General features: G+C 45.9%; 1 protein-coding gene across 1 annotated transcript in view; it reads right to left on the bottom strand.

The window, feature by feature from the left end:
* March4 (membrane associated ring-CH-type finger 4) overlaps positions 1 to 12484 on the bottom strand; it is a 130755-nt gene extending 118271 nt beyond the window's left edge. Inside the window, exon 1 of the mRNA XM_013351686.2 lies at positions 11960 to 12484. Within this exon, the coding sequence (XP_013207140.2) occupies positions 11960 to 12472 (513 nt within the window). The 5' untranslated portion in view covers positions 12473 to 12484. The remainder of the gene's footprint in view (positions 1 to 11959) is intronic.
* Between the last annotated feature and the right edge of the window lie 280 nt (positions 12485 to 12764).

The following is a 12764-nucleotide window of genomic DNA, read 5'->3' as shown; positions in this document are numbered from 1 at the left end:
GGGAGGGAGGGAGGGAGGGAGGGAGGGAGGGGAGCAAAAACCTTAGGGTTTAAAATGTAGACTCCATGACACCATACACAGATCATGGCTTCCAGCTCTGCATATCATCCCCTTCCTGAGGTCCTTTTAGTGCCCATGAAGGCTTCAGAACTGTTTTTAAAGTGGATGATGGTTATTATCGTTATCAACTTGACTGGACTTAGAATCTCCTAGGAGCCACCCCTCTGGGTATGGCTATGAAGCCGCATCTGGAGAGGTTTGATGGGGAGGAAAGAACCACTCCAAATGTGGATATCACCATTTCATGAACAAGGGGGAAAGGGCAGTAGGGAAGAAAGCCAGCAAAGCGCAGGCATCATCCCCCCACCCCCTACCCCCCACCCCTACCCCCACTCCCCACTCCCCCCACCCAGCTTCCTGATTCACAGAGAGATAAGCAAGCTCAGCAGCCAGGCCTTCCCCTTCAGGATGGGTTGCAACCTCAAACTGTGAGGGAAGATAAACCCTTCTTTTCTTTCTTAAAGATGTATTTGCTTGTATTTTTAGTGTGTGCTGGTGTTGTTAAATACAAGTATTGGTGTTTTGTCTGCAAGCGACAGCACCGCACATGAATGTCGTGCACATGGAGGCCAGAAGAGGGCATTGGATTCTTTGGAACTGGAGTTACAGACAGTTGTGAGCCACCCTGTGGGTGCTGGGAATCGAACTTGGGTCCTCTGGAAGAGTACCCAGCACTCTTCACTGCAAGGCCATCTCTCCAGGCAAATCTTTCTTCATAGAAATGATAAAATGTCATTACGACAAGGTGTGAAGCCCAGGGGAGCATTATTCAGACTTCAGGCATGGATATTGTATATGGAATCCACCTCTATTACTTTCTTCAAAATTTTCATTTTTAATTATCTCACATCTTTATTTCAGTGCATTTACTCTAAAGATGGCTTTGTACCACTTCCATAAATGAAAACCAGTGTCATTTACCACAAAAAAACCAAATTGTGGGACTTTTGTTCAACGAAATATTACTGAGTAATAAAAAGCGCTGCACGGCCCATGTACACACACACACACACACACACACACACACACACACACACACATACACGCCCCTAAAAGGGCATGCAGGAAATGTGAATGCATATTACTAAGTGTAAAAATTAAACTAAAAGAGCTGTCTGCTGCCCTAACTAGCTGACATTCTGTAAAAGGTCAGACTGTGCGGGTGGGAGAAGTGAATGACTGAGAAGAGGAACAAAGAGGTGGAGACGAACACGGGCAGATTGGTGGAGAGAACGCTTGGAAAAGATAGAGCTAACGCAAACCCTGATGGACTCTGGGTAATAATGAGGTTAATATTGGTTAATCAATTGTAACATACATACCTCTTGGGTGGGAGATGTTGGCGGCAGGAAGACTGGGAGTGTGTGGGAACTCTCTGAACTTCCTGCTCTGTTTTACTGTTAACATTGTGTTAATGAAAAGACTATTAAAAATAATAGGCAGATATGAACAAAATAATCCAAAGTTCTATTTAGATACTGGAGTGTAGCCAAAGGCTCTGAGTCTGATGCCTTCTTCTTTTGTTTACAAGGGAGAGTAACAACGTTGGAAAAGTGTTAAAGACAGGCTGCTACTACAATAAAATTTCTGTCCTGGACACAATCCTAAGGCGCGAGGTCACACCAGACAGGAACAGTATTCTCCTGCATGAGTCAATGTCATTTAGAAGCACATCCACCCTACCCCAGATATTCCAGGATACAAGTTCAGCAATGGCTGGAAGGCAAGCAGTTCGCTGATACGCACCTCACTGGGTGAGGATCTCCTCTGCCTTTCTCTGCTTGCTACTCTGTATGCTTAGTCTGGTCCCAGCTTCTGGGGACTCAGAGTCCAGGTAAAGGGTCTTTTTTTTTTAAATTCAACATTTGCTGACAAGCATAGAACAGTGCTAGATAAAAATCAATCAAGGACATGATGGTGGTGGAAATGGATAAGTATGAGTGAGGTATAGCGTTTCTGACCCCCGGGAGAGGACAGAGTTCAGCCGAGTCAGGCAACATGGAAGTGGGAGCGGCTGAGCAGAGACTCCCCATCTAAACATGGGCTTGCTGGGGTTTCGCTGGGCTCCAAACATGGCCTGAAATGTCTGAGACACACCAATAGAAAGGGAGCTATACCCTAACTCATGACAGGTTGTCATGTGCTTAGATCTTTAGTGTGTAGGGTCAGATTCTAACGAGTGTTCACATTTAGTGTTGCATCATTGTCTTCCAAACAGTGACATCCAGGCGTAGGGGAATGAAACAAACAGCCAACCTGGGGAGGGCCCTGAATGGGAATGAAATCACACCTTTCTGATGTCAAAGCCTGTGTGACGATGCTCCCGGAGACATGGGTGTTGGTTGACACAAAGTCTATCCTGTTTGGGGGGGGGGGGGTGTAAAAAAAAAGTTTGTTTTTCCCATCATTCTTCAACAGAGTGAGGAAAATGTTTCTGGCAATGTGACCTCACGCCAGGATATTGATTACTACAATTGCTAGGTCACTAGTCATCAGTATTTGTCCTTACAAATTTTACAGAAAATTAAATTGGATGGGCCTCTGAAGGGAATATCTTTAAGCACCATACTAGGAATTTTAATTTATGCACATAAGCGCACAGATACATACCTACTCACAAATGTGCTTCCTACCAGGCATGTGCTAGGGACCAGAGATAGCATCATTCGCATGGAATGAACATGCTCCGGGAAGAAGGAGAAAGAGTCAGCAATGGCTAACTAAGCTTCTGCTCTGTACAGAGTCACGTCTTAGTCATGATGGGAGCTTCGGAAGGGCTCTGCAGGTCTTGCCTTTCTCCCGTCACATTCAGATCAACCTCTCTATAAATGAGGAAAATAATTTGATCTGTCTTCCACCATAATTCTGTAGACAACTTGAAATTTCATAGATTAGTATTGAGTATTTGGCCCATTTTGTAACCCCGTACTGCTATTTTTACTAGTTCTCTTAATCCTGCTCAAGTAAGGAGTTTTGTATCTATCTTAGTTAGCTTTAGTTGCCAGCTTCACAGAGCCTAAAGAAATCTTCATGAGGCTGGGGGCGGTGGTGGTGCACCCCTTTAATCCCAGCACGTGGGAGAAAGAGGCAGGTGGATCTCTGTGAGTTCAAGGTCAGCCTGGTTTATGTAGTAAGTTCCAGCACAGCCAGGGCTATGTAGGGAAACTTTGTCTATGCCCACCTCCTTCAAAGAGCAATTAGCTGAGTTAAAACCTAGGAGCTGGGTATCCCTTTATGGGGCAAGAGGTAACTTCTTGGATACTAGAGCTAGGCAGAGCTTATATTTTCAGATTTCCCACCTCTTCTCCTGATAGCATCTACCTGGTACTCAAAATGTAATTCATATCCAGGCCCAGCAAGACAAATGCCACATGTTCTCTCTTATGCAGTTCACATGTCCACACTCAAGCATGCACATAATGTGATTTAAAAATCAAATGAATCTTTAAATTTTTTACTAAAGCCAGGCATAGCAGAACAAGCCTTTAATCCCAGCATTTGGGAGGCAGAGGCAGGCGGGTCTCTGTGAGTTCGAGGCCAGCCTGGTCTACTTAGTGAGTTTCAGGATAGTCAAAGCTACATAGTGAGACCCTGTCTCTAAATAAATAGAGTATTAAAAAGGAGTTTGAACACAGATACCTTGCATAAGTTGACAATGCTTTCCTCTAGAAGACATGGGCTATTAAATGAAAATGCCAAGTGCCAAGACTGGGCTATCTCCCCACGAGTCAGGGAGTCTCTGGGGACTCCCGCAAACAACACAGTTAATGCTATTGCTCTCATCATAACAGAGAATAAGACCTTTTGCTGAAGCTATAACACATGTGGATTGTAGGACACAAAATCATGCTGGAACTGACCAGAAAACTCCCTCCACTCTGGCTAACTTTGATGGTGCCAGAAGAAGGCCACAGGGAGGGACAGGTCATTAATGACATTGCCAAGCCCCAGGTGATGAACCTGAATGCTCCAATGCTGAGCATCCAAGCAGGATGTGCCCACTAGTGCAATGGTGATAAGAAAGCTAGAGGGAAAACCAACCACTTTCTGTTTGGACTGAGGCCTGTTCCTCATGAGGAGAATCATATTTGGCACTATAACCCTGGCCAAAAACCCAGGGGCTCTAGTGGAAAACCTGCTAGCATTGTTTCGCTCAATGGACATGCCGTTCAGTTGCCTTCTCAATATTTACGTTTATACCGTAGGCTACTGCTGTTCTCAACCTTAGCCAAAGAGGCTGCCCTCTACCATGGGCAAGCAGTTAAGGCACAGTCTCTTAACTGATGAAAGTGTGGAGGATAATTGACTGTTGAGTGTCCATCCCCAACTGGGACATCTCTATCACCCTCCAGCTCAAGACCAGGGAAGGAGGGGGGAAGAACGTAAGAGCTGGATGATGGGAGAATGCTCTGGGATGCTGCCTTCTGGACATGATACAGTCGCCGCTCTCATGAACTCCCTGCGCTGTGGCCACCCACACGAGATCAAGAATTCTAACAGGCATCACTGTTTGGACTCAGTGGGTTAGAAAAGAAAAAAAGACCAGGCAGTGATGACACACACCTTTAATCTCAGCACTCGGGAGGCAGAGGCTCTCTGTGAGTTTGAGGCCAGCCTGGCCTACAGAGTGAGTTCCACGACAGGCTCCAAAGCTACACAAAGAAACCCTGTCCCAAAAAAACAAACAAAAAAAAAAAAAGGAGGAGAAGAGGAAGAGGAAGAAGAAGAAAATAAAAAGGAGAAGATATGAAATGAAAGTGGAAAGGGTTATTTTGGAGGACAGTCCGAGGGAGTGGGAGGAGAGTCAGGGGTAGATAACATCAATACATACTCTCTCTATATGAAATTGTCGTGTATGTATAAAGCACATCTAAAGAACAAGTAAAAGATATTCTGGAAAACCCAATTTATTCAATTTTGTCACGAGGTTAGCTCCCTTGTGTACATCCATTTTTGCTTTTCACATCCAAACAAGGAGATATCAAATGTGCACTGGATATAATATATATGTATATATGCACATCCTGCCTTGCATACAATTCATCTCGTGTAGGGGAGGGGACGCCGTGCAGCTTGGGCCACCCAATGTTCACTTGCCAGCTCCTTTACCTTCAGGCTTTCTCTCCATCAAACAAGAAGTGCTCACTCATTCCCTCAGCCCTTCTAGGATGCCCCCTTCCTTCAGCTTCCTTCCCTGTCCTACACTCATCGGATACAAATGGGCTTCTCCAACCACGTTCTCAGCTATTCCCCATGTTTACCTTCTCTCGGGCTCTCTCAGAATCCATATTTCTCAACTTCCTGCCCTTCCAGCTGTATTAAGTAACTCTCTAGACGAATGGCTGAGCCTGAAGCCACACCCAATAAGTGAGTCAAAGCTTCCCAAACTGATGCAGACTTGCAAGTGCAAGATCACTCTAGAGAGCAACAGGTGGAACCGCGGTTCACAACCTGTGGGTCATGACCCCTTTGGGGCGTGGCAAGTGATTCTTTCACAGGGGTCATATATCTGATATCCTGCATAGCAGACGTTTACATAACGATTCACAATGGTGGCGGAATTACAGTTATGAAGCAGCCACAAAAATAATCTTGGGTTTGGGGATCACTACAACATGAAGAACTGTATCAAAGGGTCGCAGCATTAGGAGGGCTGAGAACCACGGGTGAGAAGGATCAACAGATAATTGATTGTACAGCTGTCAAGACGGTGAGTGTCTTCCCCCAACCCATCCCTCTCTCTCCCTCTCTCTATCTCTTGCTCACTTTCTCTTGCTCTCTTTCTCTCTGTCTGTGTGTGTGTATGTGTGAAAGAGATAGAAAAAGACAGAGACAGAGAGAAAGAGACATATTCTGGTATTTTCATAAGCATGGTCTGTGCACGTCAATAATACCCAAATCGGCAAAATATCCAGTACCTGGCTGTGAGGTTTGAGCATCTTTATATCAATGCCCAGCAGACATTAGAGCATCGGTAATGAAGAATTAGCATTAAGATGAAGAAAGGGTCCTTGGAGCTTGCAGTTTTAGTAGGACCCATAGAAGCTGAAGTAGGAACTTTAAATGGAAGTAGAAACTAAAAGGTAGCAATAGAAAAACTGAAGATAGTGATCACCTTTTCAAGTAGAAACCTGTATTCTTCCTTCCGTGGTGGTGTCTTGCCTATCGGGCATGAAGAGCTTGCTCCCTACCCTGGTACGTGCACCGTGAAAAGCCATGATTACACCAATCATAGGACTACCAAGAATTTGGGGTTCCTATAAACAATGACAAAGTCCATTTATTTCTCAAGGACACATTTGAATATTCTGCTTACTGAGACAAGATGTCCCAACATTAGATAAGCCTTGCAGGATAGGGTGTCATTTCTTTCTGCTTGGATTTAAGAAATCCTTCTTCCCCCCCCCCCACCCACCCATGTCCTTTGTGAACTGAAACTCTCAAACCAAGAAAGAAGCATCTTCTAGCTCCAGACATCCATAAAATTTCTCTCTAAACCTGTCTATGGCATCTTTGCCTAGCGTTGACAGAATTACTTGATATCAAAGCTCAAACTAACTCCCCTGGAGATCCCTCACCAGCCAAGGCACTCCCCTTTATGGCCTTTCTTTCATACAACACACTTTCAGCACTGGATGGAAGTGGGCTTTTTTACTTTTTCTCCTAAACATTCCTCTTTTTTTTCCAATTATCTTGACTATGGATATGTCCACTTGAGCAAACATTTCATCACCTAATTTAGAGCACTGAAGTGAGTCCCAGGCTCTGGGCTGAGATCTAATGACCTGGTGAGAAAAAAACACACAGGTCACTTTCTCCTGGGATCTTATAGTCCTTTCCTAATGCCTCCCTTGGACCCAGGCAAGTCCTCTGGCTTTAGAAGTTAATAGCTGTTCCCTCCTCAAGCACAGCTGACAACAGAGGAGTCTGAAAAGACGAGGAGCCAGGTCCCTCTTCTGGAATGTGCTCCAGTTACCTGGTACCCTGGAGTTCTTGCCCAGATAGAGATAAGCCTGCTCCTAGAACCTGGAGGACTTTGTTCAGGTCTATAAACTTCCATCCTAGGTGAGAGGACTATGGGAGGAAACCACTGTTTAGCAAATGGTATGGACAGAACTTGGATGAGAGAATCAGAGTGGTTTGTGGATAGCTCCATCGGCCAATGCAGAATTCAGACAAATCTCAAATTTATAACTTCAAACTCATTCTCCTACTTACTTTGAATCCACAGTAGTCAGATTGAGAGGAGAGAGCTGTAATTAACAGTCTGTTTAGATGGTTTTATTACTTGTAAATATTCTAGCCTACAGTGTGAGAGCTTCTATTATCATCTTTGTCTAAGATTCATAAGCTTTAGGTATGGGTTTGTTCATTGCACAAAGAGGTATTAATGAAGCAAGTACACAAGGAAATACAAACTCAAACCGCAGTTCCTAGAAGAGCCAATGCATCATCTGGGCCTAAGCTGCTCTTCTGGATCTTCATTCCCAGAGTTCTCCGTGCATCTAGCACGTTCCTCTGAACCTTGTAAAACCTTTATTCTATGGTTCAATAACCCACCACACTAAAACCTTCCTTGTCATTCTCTTTCTCTGTGAACAAAGTTCTCAGGAAGCTAGCCCCGGAGAAACAAGAAAGACACGAGTCTGCTGAATTCCTCTAGACGGGTTTCCTACTTTTCATTAAATCCAAAGAGTGTGTCTACTCCCGACCTTGCTCTAGACTGCATCCTTAGCCCTGAGCCCCACCTCCAGGCATTCCATAGCCTCCCAGCCTGGCAGGTGGTGTCGTCTCTTTGTGAAGCCACACTTTTCTGACATCTTTTCTGTTGCTTTCTACCTAGCCTCAACCTTTCAGCCGGAATCCGTTTCTTCTCACTTGGTCTTCAACGGCAACAGAGAAGCCTTCCTGACTAATTGGGGGAAAGTAGCAAATCCCCCACCACCATCCTCCGTACCTCTCTTTCTGAATAGGTATCCAACCCACTGGCTGTTTTTAAACCTGTCTCTTTCTTGTTCAGATAATAACGAAACTCACTCAGGCTCATCTTCTGTGTGTTCTTGATCTCTGTCAGGTCCTGTGATGTCTGGGTTAGATGGTGACATCCTAGAAGACCGGGCCACATCTATCGCGTGTCTCTAGCCCCTGCTCGGCAGAGCAGCAGGCCTAGTTGGCTCTTAATAAAGACTTTGGTGTTGGAAACAGAGGAACAGCACTCTGTGCCTAGAGCATTATACGTGCAAGAGAAGCCATCCACGGCAGCACCAGCCCTCCTGCTAGCCTGTGCGCTGGGGCACACCTGAACAAAGCAAGGGGACGCTGTCTCACATTGGAGAGAATAATAACCAAAACAGAACACTGCCACGGCTGCTGTTGTAGCATTGACTGACTTGGTGTTCAGAGTCATCCTACAAAGCAGGGACTGTCATTATCGTACAAATGAGGAATCGGAGGCACAGTTAGGCCATATAGCTAGTTCATTACTCCAGTTAGGGCCATCTGACCTCAGGCAGCCTCACCATATCAACCACGGTGCCCTGTTCTTCTAGGAAGGTTAGACACGAGTAGAGAGTAAGGGGAGATGCAAAAGCCCCTGCCGCACACTCTCGGGGGTCTGTGAACACAGCCTTACATGAACGAATGGCTGAGAAGAGAATGGAATGGCTACTCAGGAACTTTCTAGAATGGAGCCAACAGGTTCTCAAAGCATACCCCATCCTTCCTTCTCCTCCCAGAACTCCTCTTCTGTTTTGTAAACATTCTAAGTCTGCTCACATTTGGATTTTTGAGTTTGTTGTTTCATGCAGAGAGAAGGCTTTCCCCAGATCTGTACCCTGCCGGGTCCTCCTCATCATTTAGGTGCCATTGGATGGGGCATTCTTAGGGAGGCTCTCCCTGCTTGCCCTATCAAAGGTGGATGGACTATCTTGTCCCTTCTTTTCATTCATGGTTAACTCATTATTGTGTTTGATCTTCCCTTACTTGTTTTCACTGTGGTTCTCATCTGCAATCACCTTGTTTGCCTACTAGTTCATTTGCCCATTTCTGTGCCCCCCCCCCGGAAGGCCAGCTTCAAGACAGCAGAGATCTCATCTGCTTTTGTTCACTTAGGGAGGTTTAGTCCTGGAGCCATGGCACTCTGTGGCTTTTAACCATCAAATAAGTACACACGAGTGAATGGATGCAAAGTCCTTTGTGGAAACCTGCAAATGTGAACCTAACTGAATCTCCCTGGAGCCCATCACTGTGTTACTGTAAGCACTTTGCAGGAGGAGACCAAATCTTTATTTTTGTCAAGCTTTTGGATCCTCGAGTAGTGGCGAATGAAAGCGTGGTATGTGGAAGGGCAAGTTTTTGGTTCCTTTGTTTGGACAGGGGGAAAAAAAAACAAGCCATTCAGCTATTCAGGTCACAGATCACTCCCCTCCTAGACCAGGGAGAGACAGCTGCTTGACAGTGATCTCTGTCTGTCTGTCTGTCTGTCTGTCTGTCTGTCACAACAGAAACTGAACTACAGAAATCTCCACCTGACCCTTCTCTGTCTCCACCTCTCCTCTTTTCTTTTTCTCTAGAGTGCCCCAGCTTCTCTCCTTTGTCTTCCTTCCTCATTGAAATTTTATAAATAAAAGTGAGAACTGGGAAACATAACAACTCCCATTTCTCTTGTTATCACTGTAGCACGATCCCAGGCTCCTACAGCAAGTAAACCCCCCCCCCAACACGATAATCCTTTCTTTCTTTCTTTCTTTCTTTCTTTCTTTCTTTCTTTCTTTCTTTCTTTCTTTCTTTCAAGACATGGTTTCCCTGTGTAGCCTTGGCTGTCCTGGAACTCGTTCAATAGACTAGGCTGGTCTCAAACACAGAGATCCACCCACTTCTGCCTCTCAAGTGCTGGGATTAAAGGCATGCGCCACCACCACCTGACCCGTGATAATCATTTTTAAGAAGGGCTTGACTTGGTCCCATCACAGTGAAGACACAGCCCCCCCCCCCCCACATAATAAGAGAACCCATTCCTCCAGTGATGGTAGCTTTTTTATTCAGAGTTTCATTTATAACACACAGTAAGGATGATGAACAGCAGATGTTCCCAGCCCTTGGTCAGCCCTTGGGTCACAAGAGGGCATTTTAGGGTATTACTAATGATCCCCCTTTGTTTCCAATAAAATGCAGCTTTTCCATGATTGAAAAACATGTTAATAATATGTTAATCCCTTACAAGGTATTTTCACACTTCTGGGCTCTCCTACAAAGGAAGAATATGGAAAGCAAGTGCTATCTCGTGGAAATTGGAATGGAGGCCTAGAGGCATAAAGTTATTTGAAGAATATTTCACAGCAGGTGAAATATTATCTCAGTACATATTCCAAGACTTGCTGTTTTCTAGAGACAAGAGAGCTCTTGCCAGAGGCACACTTCCAATAGCCCCTGTGATATGCACACATGTGCCAACCCATATGGGGGAGGAAGAAATAGTTTTGGAAGTTAATAAGCAAAATCACTCTATGTTTTGGGAAAGCTGAGGTCCCTGAATGAGACAAATCCTGACCTGAGCGAGGCTCATCTTTGCTATTAGCCACACACCTTCCATAGAAGCCCAGTACTGACAATAGAGCAATGTGCTACAAGCAAGATAGTGAGTGGGCAACCTGGACCTCCTGAGCCACCGGCATTTCGTTTGCTGCTTCAGGTAACCATAGTCATAAATGGAGGAGCCCAACCCTCAGTCTCTCAGAGAGACTTCTTCACTTCCTTTCACAATGCCTAGGCTGTAGCCCCAGGCATCACCAGTCCCTAAGTACTTTGCCCATTCAGAGTCAAGAGAGGAAAAATGAATGAAAATGTCAGCTAAGCCTGTGTCTGTCTCATAGAGTTAGCAAGAAGGGGGCTATCAGGAACACCAATGTGGCACCCTACTCTACTGACACCTATGCAAGAACACCCAGGATCTCTCCACTTCAAGAGACCACTGAAGCGGTCACCGAGGTGATCACAGAACCCTGCCCACATCCCCATCAAATGTTGCCGCTCCGCCATCACTAAGGAGACCTGATCTCCAGGTGAGTCTTGTTTTCCTGGGATTCTTCACTATGTGTTTTCACAATTCAGAACTGTCGTGGATTAGCACATCCATCCAGTATTGTGAACACTAGACAGCTGGAGTAATGAGAGGGTTGTCTGTGGAAATCTGAATAGATAAGGAAGGGAGACCCTGCATGACTTGAAAAAAAAAATCTCTGTCCCATGCCATGAATGGGGAAAGTGTAAGGTAAGGGGAGTAGATCTGGAAAGATTCTTTCCCAATGTCCCTTAAACTCACTCTGGCTTAAAGTATCTGATTCCAACACAGGGAAAATTCAAGATCACCAAAAAGTGTCTTGGCAAACTGAGGTAGCCTCAAAGGAAACAAACAAACAAACAAACAAACAGGGGTTTTGGACTTCACTCTATGAGACTAGGAAGGGAGAGCATAATCTTGGCACAGTTTCAGGAAAGGAAGAAATATGAATGTAGAGGGACTATGGATTGAGGGGGTTACCGACAAGAAACCAGCTAAAAGTGATTTTTAGCAACAAACATGAAGGTCCCTCTGAGTCTCTCCACTTCATTGCTTCTGGATCTTCTGTTCTGAGTACTTAGGGAAGTTTGGGGATGGAATTGAAGAGACTTGCTTTGGGGGAGGGTGCAAAATCCAAGTGCAACTGAGCTAGTTATCCAGCAGACTCCTTCCGGCACCTATTGGTCAAGCTTCACCAAAACATCACTGAGAAACTCTAAACACTTACTGTCTCTGACACTAGAAACAGCATAATAGTTCCCTAGGGCAAACAGTTAAGTGGCAGTCTTCATGGCCTGGAAAATACCACACACCAAAGCAGGGGAAATGGAAAGGACTCACCTGTTCTGGTCCCTGGAAACAGATGCGGCAGAGGGGAGTCCTCATGCCACTGGCCAGGCTACTTCCTAGAGAGTAGCTGTCCTCAGCTTTCTCCTTACAGAATTCATCGGAGGAAGCACTGCTGAGCAGGGAGGCAGGTGGCCCTGTGGCTGGGCCATCCCAGTCATCTTCCACGGAAGGAGGCAAAGGTGGTGGAGGTGGCAGAGGAGGGGTCTCCCTTCCCACGGCTTCTCGAGGGCCCCTCCAGCCTGCCCACCCCCCGGCACCCAGAGCCGGCAGGGTGTTGTTGTTGGCCGCCACACCAGGAAGCTGGGGGTCACCGTGCATGGGCAGGGGCGCTGGAGGGGGGCGCCTCAGTAAGAAAACCTTCAGGTCATTGAAGAGCATTCGGCAGCGGCACTTGAGGAGACCCTGGTGGCGCAACATCTGGGGAGCTGGGGTGCACAATCCACAGCAATAGCGGCCACAGCAGCAGCAGCAGCACCACAGCAGCCCACCCAGGGGCATGAGCATGTGATGGGGATGCAGAGGACTGGAGAGGGGCAGCTGGAGTCTTTGAAGAGGTGGATAGGGTGGGGCTTGGGGTCCACAGTGTTTCTGTGTTAAAGAAGAACCTCCCTTCTTATTGGTTCTTCTTACAACCCCTCCAAGCAGCAAATAAATTACCTCCTAGACTGACAACTGCGAGCCGATGATTCTGAACGCTCCTAAGAAAAACGCAAAGTAAAAAAAAAAAAAGTTTTTCTTGTCCTGGCAGCCCCACCCCAACCTCAGACTTAGCTCTGACTGTCGTCTCCTTTCTGTC

This window comes from Microtus ochrogaster, linkage group LG4 (assembly GCF_000317375.1).
Source record: "Microtus ochrogaster isolate Prairie Vole_2 linkage group LG4, MicOch1.0, whole genome shotgun sequence".
NCBI classification, from domain to species: Eukaryota; Metazoa; Chordata; class Mammalia; order Rodentia; family Cricetidae; genus Microtus; species Microtus ochrogaster.
This window is presented reverse-complemented; position numbering and strand designations above follow the sequence as displayed.